The sequence below is a fragment of the Bos javanicus genome, chromosome 6 (assembly GCF_032452875.1).
Source record: "Bos javanicus breed banteng chromosome 6, ARS-OSU_banteng_1.0, whole genome shotgun sequence".
In the NCBI taxonomy this organism is placed as follows: Eukaryota; Metazoa; Chordata; class Mammalia; order Artiodactyla; family Bovidae; genus Bos; species Bos javanicus.
In genome coordinates, this window is record NC_083873.1 from 12,887,004 (window position 1) to 12,901,248 (window position 14,245).

The following is a 14,245-nucleotide window of genomic DNA, read 5'->3' on the forward strand; positions in this document are numbered from 1 at the left end:
TGTTTTAACTTTACAAATAATTAAAATTTATTTGAAATGTTTTATGGAATACAAAATAACAACACAAAAATTCTTTTAATTAACAGCAAGTTTATAAAAGAATATTAAAATGAAATCTAAATATGAGGATGCTTAATTGATTTAATACTCTATAATATTTTACTTCAGTAAAAGTATTTTCAAAATCAGTTTATTTTTTTCAAGATCCACAGTTGGTTTTAACACCACAGGGGAATGTCTCATCTGAATTTTTTTAATAAACTGGTTCATCTACAATACACTTTACAAATGGATATGTAAATGGTAAACCCAATCATCTCTACAACTGATGTATTCCCTTATGGTTATAAAATGGCATCAGCAAATAAAGTATAATCATTTTTAGGTTAATTTCTGGAGATGGTGTTCCAGAGTGCTGCTAATAAGCAAACATGCTTTTTTCATTTCTTTTGGAATTACCATTATATATACCTTAAGGAGGGAGAAGGCAATGGCACCCCACTCCAGTACTCTTGCCTGGAAAATCCCATGGACGGAGGAGCCTGGTGGGCTGCACTCCATGGGGTCGCTAAGAGTCGGCACGACTGAACAACTTCACTTTCACTTTTATGCATTGGAGAAGGAAATGGCAACCCACTCCAGTGTTCTTGCCTGGAGAATCCCAGGGACAGGGCAGCCTGGTGGGCTGCCGTCTATGGGGTAGCACACAGTCGGACACGACTGAAGCGACTTAGCAGTAGCAGTAGCAGCATACCTTAAGGAATAATTATGAGGTAGAGCTTTCTTCTTTTAAACCAAATTTTAGAACTAACTCAATTTGGTTATGTGTGCATGGGGCCAGGGGAGGGGGAGGTGGAACTATATCTAGAAGATAAAGCTGACACAGCTAAAAAACCCGGTCACTCTTTTAGCAAGCACTTCTTGTGCTGTGTAAATAGCTATGTAATGCCACAGGCATCTGCAGTACAAAAGGGAAGTGGACCAACAGATTTGTATATCCCCCCCAAAAAAAGAGGAACAAAAACAAATAGTAGCTATGCCATTATTTCCCTAATTTAATGATACTATCTTAATACGAAGATCAGATGATCCCATCATATGATCAGTTTCAACCAATGATGTCTCCCTGCCAAACTGGACTCAAGCTAAAGCAATGCAGCACCCAGGCAACTGAGACTCAACAACTGTTGGCAGTCTTCCATCTTAATGATGTGGCTTTGCAATTTTACTAAAGTATAGAAAAAGAAGCTTGAAGTAGATACAGAAGCAAGCCAAAGGGAGAACAAGAGAGTGGTATGAGTGGTACTTTAGGTAAGCAAAGTTATTAGGTTACAGTATACGCTAAACAAGCATCCCTGGCCAAAAAATAATAGACTGTGTTTCAGAGAACGAAAGATAAAAAAAGATATAATCACAGGAAATTGCTTTATGGCACAATGTTCCATTTAGACAATTAGAAACAGACTGCAGTAGCTGTCGAAAAGGGAGCCAACTCCCACCAAAATGGCCAATAACATCCTTGATATTATAAAAAAGAATGAACGCATCCTTGAAACAAGGCCATTTAAAGGTCAGGCAGGCAGTATTAAAGTTTTCCCCAGAAGGAAAATAATAATATACGGCAAATGTTATTTGTTTGTATTGCCTCATGACAATCATTTGATCTAACTACTGATGAAATAAGTAGTAACACTGAAATGTAAGGAATCCCTGCACAGTAAGATCTGAACTTAATGTGGGTCCTCAAGTGTCCTTCCAAGAGTGAAGCAAAGATAACAACCCCCAAATGAAAAGGTAGATGCATCTATTACTGAAGAAACAAAAGACATTGAGCACATGGATTATTAAGCCTATGGATCCCCAATGCATCCCTAATCCCATAGCTATGTTTAACAGCTTGTGTACAAACCACTATTTTTATGCTCTGCTAATGTAATATGTCATTTATCATCTTCCGAAATTATTCACTGACCCACTTTGTTAATTAAAGCACTTATAGAAATCTCCTTGCCTTATAGAAACAGACCACCAGCTAAAGGAATAGCTCAGTTCCATCAAGTTGTAAGATTGTTTCTGTCTTAAAGAAAAAATATTTTAAAAGATAGAGAAAGACAATGATTCTCTACTTTACTGTAAATGGAATCAACATTTTGTTCCATTTACTTAACCCTGGTCTTTTAACTTAGTGGCTACAGTCAGAAGAGAAAAGCATAAGATCATTAATGAAAACCAAAAAGTGAATTAAAATTATAATTTTAAAAATTCTGAGACACAGCTCACTGCATGAAGACTCTCAGTATAGTTTTACATGGATCAGTGTCAACCTTTAGAAGGGGAGGGGGGCAGAGTAAATAAAACCTGTGGTTTATTCTTAACCAGAGATCTACAGCAGATACATAAAGTCAGAGAGAAGGCACAGGCTAAAGATCCTGTAGTAGAGGTGATGAACAAGAAGAAAATACTTTAACCCTCCAACCAATCGTTCCTGCTTCTATGACAAGTGTTCAGAGTCACTTGGAGGAATAAAAAAAAAAACGCCTAGCTTTGAGACTGAATAAAGATATTAAGGAAAAGCAGAAAAATGAAGTGGAGACTTTTTTTTTTGTCTTTACTTGGTTAAGCCAAGGAAATTTGCCCTGCTCAGGCATCTCTTCCCAATGCAGCAAATTTAGGCATGAGCTATAGGCTGCAAACTGAGCTTGGAAATGGTGCAGGGGAATGATGGAGGGAAGGGAGGAGGAAGTTGCCAGCTCTGAGGCTGATGGTTCTACACTGAGCTTCACAAGCAAGGGCCTAAAGGGATGCTCCTCATACCTTTCTTTTCCGTTCCATACGTTCCCTGGGGATTTTCCGTTGTTTTTTCCTCTCTCTCTCCAGGTTTTTCTCCTTTTCATCCAGTTCAGCCTCTCGAACTTTTTTAATAGAAGCAGCAGCGTGAGCCATTTTTGCAGAGGAGAGCAGCAGGAGCAGTTGCGGCAGCTCAGTTTCCACTCCCCAGCAATCCAGGTGATATTAGAGCTAGATGGGGAGGAGATTTTCCCCACCAGGGCAATGGCTGGCAGCCAGAACACTCACAAAATAATCCACTCCGCCCCCGAGCTAGGTCGGAATCTTGCTCCAGCCTCCGCAGCATTCATAATTCACAAGGTACCAAGGTCCGCGGCCAAGCCCCTCCAGGAGCGCACACCTGCACACACGCGGGCATAGGTGGGCGCCCACACTTAGAAATGGTCCCACGGGGAAGGCGGAGCACTAGATTCCGAGCTCTTCAGCCGTTGGATGGCCGCAAGGGCAGACAAGCATCCTACTAGTTGAAAAAGCCTTCCTCTTAGACACACATCACCAATTGGAACGGTCTTTGGGGACTCCTCCAGACAGTCTGTGTCTTCCGACTGGAGCCAGGAAGAGGCCACCTCCGTGGAACTGGAAGGGGGTGGGTAGTTGATTGCCGCTTGCAACCACACCTCTATGCAGGGTGAGAAGAAAATGGTGCGGTCTTGCTAAATGACTCGCTGCTGCTGCTGCTGCTGCTGCCGCTACTGCCGTTGCTAGGGCTGCTCTGCTGTAGCACATGACATGAATTCCCGTCTCTTAAATCTCTCAGCCCTTCCCCTCTCCAAGGGTCATTTAAGAGGGAAGAATCAACGCTGCAGTTCGGGGGGAAGACGAGCGCAGTTGGAGTCACTTGCCACTGCCAGAGAAACACGGGGGTGAGCCCCTCTGGGAAGGGCTGGGAATACTGTCACGCGTGAGCCCGCATTAGGGAGCTGCGTTAAGCAGGGAATGGAAAGGAGCTGTCAGCGAGTACACAGTATAATCTGGACTCAGCCAGGTTATCCTGGGAGAAAGAGGGGGCCCTCCAAAGAGGGAGAGGAGAGCAGAGGCAGAGAAAGGGAGAGAGAGAGAAGCAGGCCACACCTGAAGTCACTCTCCATCATTCTGAGAGGCACACAGGTACTCATCATTCATTACCAAAGGCTTTCCTTAAATACAGAATTAACTAACCTGATGAGGTCACGCAGGATTAATATTTCTGGATGTTCCTGCATGTATACCCAAGAAAGAGATGCAATGAAAGGAGAGAAAGGATACAACCTGTTAATTCAAGAAGATGCAGCTCTGTATACTGTTTTAATTGCTTATAGTACCAGTCTTTTTGCTTAGAAGTTTACAATTTTATCTAGGGCCAATAAAATGTCACTCCTTTCTTAATTATTCATCTCTGGACTCTAGAGTCACAACACTGCGTTGAACACAGTGGATTATGGACCCCTCCATCCCTACATATAATCACACAGTTGTCTCATTTTAGAAGAAAAATTTTAACTAGTACTATAATTGCTGACATTTAAACAATAGAATCCTATCCTACTTATATCCTATTATTAGGAAAAAGGTAAAATATTAAAAGTGCTCTTTTACAAAATGGCATATTTTTGTATCCTAATTCTATGACATATCTACCCAGATAAAGGAAAATGTAATGTTTCATTTCCAATACTACATGAAGAGAGTAACTCTTCTGGGAGGGAACATACTAATTTTCTATACTGTGGGTCGTCTCTACGTATTTTACCTATTACAACATAATTTGTAATTTTTCATTTTTACCTAAACTAAGTTGAAAGAAAGGATTAATACAATATCCCATAAGCAAGCAAAATGTACTTCATGGTAGTTCAGGGAAGTGGTCCCCAACCTTTTGGGCATCAGGGACAGGTTTCATGGTAGACAATTTTTCGATAGCCTGGGATGGGGGGAAGTTTGGGGGATGATTCAACCACATTACATTTATCGTACACTTTATTTATATTATTATTACATCAACTCCACCTCAGGTTATTAGGCATTAGATCCTGGAGGTTGGGGACCCCTGATACAGTGAACCCTGCACTTAAATCAGACTCAAAAGTCAGTCAAAAAATAGAAATAATTGCCATGGCATGAGCCAGCATTGTATTGGCACCATGAAGATTCACAGGTCGGTTAACTTTCAGCCAGCATGACTAGTTTTTTTATATATGATGAGCATAACTTTCTCTGACTTGACCAGCTGAGAATTCATCTTCTAAAAAAAAAAAAAAAACCAGCTTACTAACTCCCTCCTCTGGAAAATCTTGTATGTCTTTACAAAGAACCATACATAGATATTTAAGTTCCTTAACCAGGTGAGTTAAGTCAGCCTTCCACTTGATATAAGATAATTCAAACATTTTCTCCTCTGAGGGTCTTTGAGATAATCATCTGTGATGGTATCAAAGCCGTTGTTAGCAATGAAAGTGGTTCAGTGAGAATAAAAGACTGAAGCACAGGGTGATCCTAATGCCATCTGGCATTCTCTTTTCCTCTAAACATTTTTTTAAATGTTTACAACCAACAAGTCTTACTTGATTTGTGAATATCCTTTTAACTTAATAACATGAATCCCAACAAACTGTACTTGAGTCTCCTAAAGCAGATTCTCTTTAGTGAGAATCTTTCTGGGCTTGTCTGGGATGATGCCTGTCCCACACCCCTTTAGAACCTGCTTATACTGGATCACAATATCTTCTCCTCTCTATAAACCTCCCCAGAGGAAAACGAAAAACCACAAGCACAGCTAGAGAGGAAAGTGGGGAGTTCCTGCTGTTAAAAGCATTTGTTTGTTTCATTAGCCTTTAATGAACTCAATAGGCCTACTTGTAAAAGTGGACAATATCAGTTTAATTATCTGATTTTCTACAACCAGGAGAATTACACATTTTTAAAACTACAATCTAACAACTTTACAAAAAAATTTTTTAGGCATAGTTAACAAAGTCTTAATCCTCTAGATTCCCTCCATTTTTCTACAAAAAGTATGAGAGCTCTTTTCTTCATTCTGTCACATGAAGAAAAGGTAATGAATCAGATGTTAGTTTGACATTAATCTTTCACAAAGCACCATGATTGCCAGATCTTTAAAAACAATAATTACACTACTTTGATTACATTTTCTCATAATATCTTTGCATGCAACTCAGGGAGCAAAGTCACCGTGATTTTACAGTTGAGGACCCCAGAAGGCCAGTGACTTGCTCCAGATAGCCCTCACCAGGAATGGAAGGAAGGCTGAGGTTCCGTGTTCTTAAGTCAGCCCACCTCGGGAGAAGGAACCCACCCAGAAAGCCTCACTATGGGCTCTCCTACTCAAATTACAGGAAATCTCGGACTAGTATGAATACACTTAAATAAAATAAACTGATCACACGTTCTTTTTTAGCCCGTGATTTTTTATTCATCTTTTTCCCAATCACAGAAAGTTTTCTTCCCACATAAGATGGATAGATGCACATAATCCTTTTTGGAGTGTCAGATCGGACATTCCTATCCAGTGATAATGTTGCCTCTCTACTACTGACTTATTTAATAGTAAACTGTTGAGAAAATCATTTTATAAAATCATTCCTTCTTGTATATTTGTGTTGCTCACACCTTCCTATGATTTTCTATTTGAATGGAAAAAAAAAAAAGTCTCAATTTTCTGAACAAAGAGAGCAGCATACACTCACCAGCTGACCTCTGCAGAGACAGGGCACCAGGTTCCAGTCCCAGGAGCTCCGGGCCATTTAAATGATGCATGTACCACAAAAAAAGGAGTCTTCCCATCAAGCCTCTAGCAGAGAGAGAATACTGGCTGAATTCTGAACTTGTAAAAAAAGCTGCTTCCTTTTACAAAGCATTTTGGCCATCACTGGGATAAGCTTGTGTCTGCCTTCAAAGTAAGGAATGCACTGTCGTTTACATTTAAACTCGAGAGCCAGCTTAGATAGATTGCCCTTCAGAGAGGACATACTTCACTTTAAAGACAGGAGAGAAAACGGCCATTTGCTGTTCTCAGTCTCTAGCATTCCATTGATCCAGAATCCCAAGAAAATCCTCCGCAGACATCAGGCATCAGTTGGGACATTGTTCAATAACAACTGAGCTAGCCATATGCAGTTTAATCTCCCTGCCTCTGCCCAGCCTCACCCGGGTGAAGCAGCTATACAATTAAACAGCATATCCTGTCACTCCTCCACAGATGGAAAGTGGATGGTGAGTGGGAAAAGAAGCAAAGGCACTACAAAGACTTAGACCATCACCTAATCAGGAAAAAATAAAAGGCTCTGCTAACTTGCACTATGAACCAAGAGTTCATTCTATTCAAGTTCAAGGGTGTTTATCCATATTTAAAAATGTATGTGTGTTCTCAGACAAATGAATGGTCAGGGTAAGGTAAAGTGGACCGAATGAGTGACTACCTTGACATATCACCGCCCAATTTGTTTTGTTGTTGTTTAGTCACTAAGTTGTGTCTGACTCTATGCAACCCTATGGACTATAGTCCACCAGGCTCCTCTGTCCATGGGATTTCCCAGGCAAGAATACTTGAGTGTGTTGCAATTTCCTTCTCCAAGGCATCTTCCTGACCCAGGAATCAAACCCGTGTCTTCTGCATTGGCACGTGGATTCTGTACCACTGAGCCGCCAGAGAAGCCCCCGGTCTGTTTTACTCGAGCCAAACTAAAAGTCAATTTGATAACACAAATTAATAAAGCAGAGCTTGCTAGTAATGTAATAGGTCCTACTTTCTGTAGGGAGAGGACTTGGTTAAAATTACAATACCCAAATCGTGTCTTCCTTCCACTTCTGCCTGAGGAATGGAAACAGTTTCCATAGCTCAGGATGGGCTTCCCTGGTGACTCAGCGGTAAAAGAATCTGCTGCCATGAAGGAGACTCGAGATCAATCCCTGGGTCAGGAAGATCCCCTGGAGAAGAAAATGGCAACTCACTCCCGTATTCTTGCCAGAGAATTCCATCCACAGAGGAGCCTGGCTACAGTTCATGGGGTTGCAAAAGAGTCCGACACAACTGAGCGACTGAACAACAAAATCATAACTCAGGATGGAGAAGCAGAAGTGGTCCCAAGGCCCTCACCTTCCAGCCTCTGAAACAAGCTCACAGCACTTCTGAGGTTTCCCAGAAACTTTCCAGCTGGTAACAATGGTAAGGGCACAAGGAGTGAAAAACTTCAAGCCACACAAATTATAGGAGATAGACAGCTAACACTTTGTCAGCACAGGCCTTGGCTCTAGGAGGACAGTCAGGGGATCGTGGGCAGCAGCCACATCTGTAACAGTGAGAGGTAAGAGGAAAGCACAGACAGAAAAGGGAAAATCAAAAAAGCCACAATTCAGAAGAAAAAGAGAGACACAAGCCTATCTCTCCCTGAGTTTTGCCAACCCTCATCTCCAATCATTCATTCCCCAAGTGCAAATTTAGATGAACAAAGATGACTGTTCCTCAGCCTCACTGGTGAAGATGGGAGCCTGTGGGCACGGGTTGTATTTGCCCATCGTGAAAAACTTCTGACAGAAAATCCCTTCCACTGAGGCTTCTTATTCAAACTTATTTTCTTGTGCTCAGTTGGACAGGAAATAAAGAAACAAATTCATTCGGGAATCAGAAAAGCCCCACAACGCTAAAAATCTGTCTTCCTTTTAATCTACACTATAATACCTTAGATTAAAAGCCTAGGAATTAATCTTAAAAAGCGCTTCTAAAATATTTTTCAAATAAAAACTTTCTCCCTGTCCTCACCTCATTACTGCACAGCTTGTCTCTGGTGCCATCTTTTTATCAACTACAGTTACTGAAGGCCCATAAGAGCCAGTCAAGGAGCACTGGGGATCTCGTAGTGAAAATGGCAATCTCTGCCCTCATGGAGAAGAAAATCCAGGTGTTACATATTCTCAGACTTCCTTGCAGCATCTCAGTCTCTTTGTATTGTCTAGTTTCTGGAACTATGAATATTCAAATCTTGACTAGAAAGCTCCTTCCCAAGGTTCACGTGCCTTGTTTCAAGTTTGCAACTATTTCTTAGATATCTTCAAATATCTTCTTGGGACTACACTCTTCTTTTAATTATTTAAACTTTTATTCTGAAAAACATAATGATCATGGGTAAGAAAGACCCACAGTCTATTAGGGATTGAAATACTGGGGTTAAGTTCTAATCCCTCCTGAAATTTTACTGTTATGTTTTTAACAACATAAAACTTCCCTTTGGGGTTTGTAACAGCTTTTTATAAAAACTCAGAATGTGTTTCTCAACCTTTTTACTTTGGTAAAGTAAAGAACACTGAATTGTGGTTAAAATGTAAAAATGCAATGCCAAGCCTGTTAGTCCTAAAGAACCCTGAAGATATTTTTGTGTGCCTATTATCCATAAAGGAATTTATATTTTAGAAATTTTATTTTTACTCAGGAATTATTACTTGACAGTAGCTTTAGCATCTCAAAGGAAACAACTTATTGGTAAGGGAGAGGAGTCTGATCACTACTTGAAGGCTTATATCTGTACAATGTCAATTACAGAAGTGCCACTGAGATAGTTTGACAGAACACGTTTTAGTTAGACACAAAAACAGATTTTCTCGATTGTGACAAAATTATTTTTAATTCTTATTCTTTGTGTGAATCCAAATTAAGCCATGTGTATCCTAAATTTTTGTGAAATAACATATTTGCATATAAATCAGTAAGGCTTAAAAGCCCATGAGTGGGGGGTTTAAATGAATGGGCTATTATTCTACACTTTTTATGGACCATGAATTGTAGCCCTCTAACTCATTATTCCTGGCCAGTAAATTATTAGCCAAAAGGTCTCATTGTTTTTCAAAATTAACCATATAAAAAGGGCAAAGTGTAATCTTAGAGTATAAGCAAATAAGATCAAATATCCAATCAGTGATAGACATTTCAGATCTCCGATTTTCCAATCTAATGCATTTATCATTAAAACAGGCACATAAACACTTTCTAGAGTTTCAACAACCACTTTAGTGCCTAGTAGAGTTTCTGTGATACTTCAATAGGTATAAAAGACATAAAATATGTTGTTTCAATAATACAAGCACTTAAAAAAAAATCCCCTTGTGGCAGAATTGCTGGTACCAGAAAACTGAAGTACCATAAAGTGTTACCATTATATCCATAGGTAGTTAGAAATTTTTATAAAGATCTGGATTATTGTTGCTTCTGGTGCTACTACATATAGTTAGCCATCTCCTCTCTGACTCACTGAGTGTCCATGAACTGTTTCACAAAAAATGTTCTTTTTATTGCAACCTTTGTTTAATTAACCTATAAATAAAATCTGTTGGTAGGCAGTCAATGTTTCTTCCTTTAGGCATGACCAGCACTTTTCATTTTATACTTACTCATGCAAAGTCATAGTCCATGAATAGGGAGCCAAAGTACAAGATTTAACCAAACTTTCTTTGGAAACCACATTTTAGAGGTAAGGCATGGTCAAGTCTTTTCTGTGACCTGGTGAAATCAAATATCACTTTGAAATCAAATCAATCATGGAAATACTAAACACCGACATACACAGTATGTGTTTCCAGCTACTGAAACACACTAGCCATGTTGGATGAAATATAAAGAACTTCTTCATAGCAACAAATAACTGACGTGATAACAAGGAATTCCTAGGCAAAACTGAAGGAAAATGGAACCACCGGGAGATAAAATAGGCAGAGAAATTCCTTTTGTTTTCTGAGTGTATTTCCTAGAAAATTTGAACTTTCATTTTGCAAAGTTCATCAGCAAGAGGGCAGAAATCAGGGAACTCTACTCAGTGCTCTGCGGCAAGGAAAGCCAAAAAAGAGGGGATATATTGGATTGGCCAAGAAGTTCAACAAACTTGTTGGCCAACCCAGTATTTATACATTCAGCTGATTCACGTTGCTGCTCAGCAGAAACTACCACAACATTGTACAGCAACCACGCTCCAATAAAAAGGAATTTTAAAAAGGAAGGCAGAAATCAAAGAGCAATCAATGTCTATACAAGGTGCAGAATCATTTAAGTACCTCCCCACAACAAAAAGCTACATTCTCAAGCTAGGAATAGAACAATAAATAAGCAGCCCTGTTCAGCAGAGGTTTTATTGCCTGGAGTTTGAACAAAACTCAAACCCTGAACTTGGATCAGGGTGATTTCCAAATGATTTGTGACCACAGAACCTGGGAGAACTAAATACGTATCTTCTCTGAAGAAGTTACCTTCGTCCTTGGCCTCAAATTATCTACATAAATTAATTTTTCAAGTACCTGCCTGCAATCAAAGACAACCAAACATACAGCAAAAACCACAGAGCAGAGAGACAGACCTATAAAGACTTGAACAAAAGGCAACTATGAACAAGGCACAGACACAAAAGAGATAAATTAAAGGAAAAAATAATCAGTTCTGGTTCCCCAAAGTAGCATTACGTAGATTAGAAGTTAAATAATCTGAACTCTTCAAGCACAGTCTTATCTCATTTTTTTCTGTACCCTTCCACCAAACTACACTATTTGCACAAGAACAAATAGCAATAAATGCTAAATAAATGGGCAATATAAGCATCAAATGAATTGTAGAAGCAATATGTACTATAGGACTTTAGAACAATATACTTATTTCTTAATAAAAAGTTTTAACAATGAGGTAATAAATCTTAGTAAAGAATTGCATCCTTAAATATTTGATAATTCAAAAATGGCACCAAAATCTAATAAATACATGTTACTGAAAAAATACAATAGAAATACTTTTCACAATTTATAAGTTTTATATAAAAAACAAACTTGATGGCTTAGGTAGAAACTTTAGACAATGTTCAACCAAATTTTGTAAAATAGAAAGAACTATAGAGAGTTTTTTCAGAGAAGGCAATGGCACACCACTCCAGTACTCTTGCCTGGAAAATCCCATGGATGGAGGAGCCTGGTAGGCTGCAGTCCATGGGGTCTCGAAGAGTCGGACATGACTGAGCAACTTCACTTTCACTTTTCACTTTCACGCATTGGAGAAGGAAATGGCAACCCACTCCAGTGGTCCTGCCTGGAGAATCCCAGGGACAGGGGAGTCTGGTGGGCTGCCGTCTACGGGGTCACACAGAGTCGGACACGATTGGAGTGACTTAGCAGCAGCAGCAGCAGCATAGAGAGTTTTTAATGTTTCAAGTCTGTGATACATTTAGATTTCAGTGTCTTCAGAGAAAGGGAATGAGTTTTCTTCCTCCCTTCATTTCTTAAAAAAAACATAGAGTAGAAGTTCTAACATACCTTTACTTAATAAAATGTCTCTATGCTCTCTATGAATACTGACTAATGCTCACCGTATATTAAAAGCTTGTAGCTTATTAGCTCTTGAATATTATGTGTATATTTTTCTCCCACCAGTAAAGTTGTATGCTTACCAAAAGCCAGGTATGTTTACTACTAATCTTTTTAATCTCAGTTGTAACTTTATTGCAATTATATAAATCAATAAATCTTTTCCAATGAAATATGGGTGCAAAAGAGTTGTTTCATGAAAATTAACATAAATGCTTTGTAAGGACTTGATGAAGATGAATCCTAACAAATATTACTGTTGAATTATAGGTATAATTATTAAACTTGCTGAAACAAATGTAAAAGATGGGGGAAGTGGCTTTAAAAATCTAGAAATTATACAAGCAGATTGTTTTGAAAATGTCTTTAACTTCTGACTCCAATTAAAAGATATCAAACTGGAAAATAGAGATGAGACAATACCTATGAGTATGTATTGTTAAAAAAGATAAGGTGAAGCCCCAAACAGTGGCAAGTTCGTAAACAAAATATTCTTAGATGAAATGTTATGATCTTACATCAAACCATTGGTAAGAAAAATTCCAATGTATATATTTCAAGTTAAAATAAAATGTTTTAAATATGTATGTATCATTGTTTTTGATTCTCCACGTTAACCATCTTTTTGTTTTTTTACTAAGGGATTAAATAATAGTTTTGATAATGTTACAAAATAAAGTTTCTTTTGCGTGGTATAGGGTCTTGAGTTTGGGTTTTGAATTCCAACTTTGGCCTTATAACTTTGGGTATATTATCTAGTCTACAAAGACTTCAATCTTCCTTTTAAAAAATATAAATGGGGATAATGTCTATCAAATAGAATCAAGAGAACTCGTGAACATATAACATCTGTTCTGAGGGAAAAAAAAGAAAAACATGAATATAAAAGCATGAAAGGGAAGCAAATTCAACTGTAAAACACAAACACAGGAAATAGGACATGAGATAGAATAACCCTTCAAAATAGTGTGTGTAGATAGAAAATGCTGATCACTTTGGATAACCAACATCATTAATAAACTCACATTTCTCAGGACCATATGTATAATGAAAGCCAACACAGTCCTTGTAACACTTTAAGAATAAATCTTAAAGTCAATGAACACGTGCTATGGTCTAAATGTTTGTTCCCTCACCCCAAAATTCACAGGTTGAAATCTTAATACCAAATGTAATGACATTATCAGGTGGGCCTTCGGGAGGTTAATTAGGTCATGAGTGAGATCAATGCCCTTATAAAAGATACCCCAGAGAGCTCCCTGCCTGCCTTCCACCATGGGGGAATACAGCGAGAAGCCTGCCACCTGGAAGCGGGCCCTCATCTCACCTGACCGTGTTGGAACCCTGATCTCAGACTTCCAGACTCCAGAACTGTAATATTGCATTCCTGTTGCTTATAAGCTACCCAGTCTGTATTTTGTTATAGTACCTTGAATAGATGGAGATAACACATGTGCCTCGGAAAGTATTCATTAGCCCCTATAAAAGCACGACTTTTTAGAGTTGTATTGCTTAAATGAATTAAGTACCAAAGACTTAGACCAGGCCTCAATCAGAATAAAGGGACATCCTACAAAAGCTTCACTCTGATTGGAAAAACAAAGAACAATTACCGTCTGGCTACTGGGGAGGCACAGTTTCAAATGGAAGGTTCCGTAACGATTCTTTTGTAAATAGATTTATAACCAAGGCAAAGTAATAAACAGGTAGGAGATGGAATGCTTTTTCACTCTCATAATTAATCACTAAAATTCAATTTTAGTAAAGAGCAACAACTACACAGTCTATCCGTTTGGCACGCCTATGAAATACTGTGAGAAAAATCAGTCAAAATAAATGCCTTTGCCTCCTACTGTACAGCACAGGGAATTCTGTTCAATGTTATGTGGCAGCCTGGATGGGAGGGGAGTTTTGGGGGAGAATGGATACATGAATGGGTACAGCTGAATCCCTCCACTCTTCATCTGAAACTGTTCATCTTGTTCGTCTGAAATTGTTAATCAGATATACTCCACTTTAAAATAAATAGTTTTAAAAAAAAGTCTTTTCCATTCCTAAGATTGGAAATAAAACT

The 14,245-nt window shown here is 38.7% G+C and overlaps 1 protein-coding gene across 4 annotated transcripts in view; it reads right to left on the reverse strand.

The window, feature by feature from the left end:
• The window catches only part of ANK2 (ankyrin 2), a 581,957-nt gene that overhangs the window by 277,451 nt on the left and 290,261 nt on the right, over positions 1-14,245 (reverse strand). Inside the window, exon 1 of one of the 4 annotated variants that reach the window (XM_061419338.1) lies at positions 2,815-3,869. The exons of the other annotated variants lie outside the window; for them this stretch is intronic. Coding sequence (XP_061275322.1) covers positions 2,815-2,943 — 129 coding nt within the window. The 5' untranslated portion in view covers positions 2,944-3,869. Of the gene's footprint in view, positions 1-2,814; positions 3,870-14,245 lie in introns of those variants that run through there. 4 annotated transcript variants of the gene reach the window in all.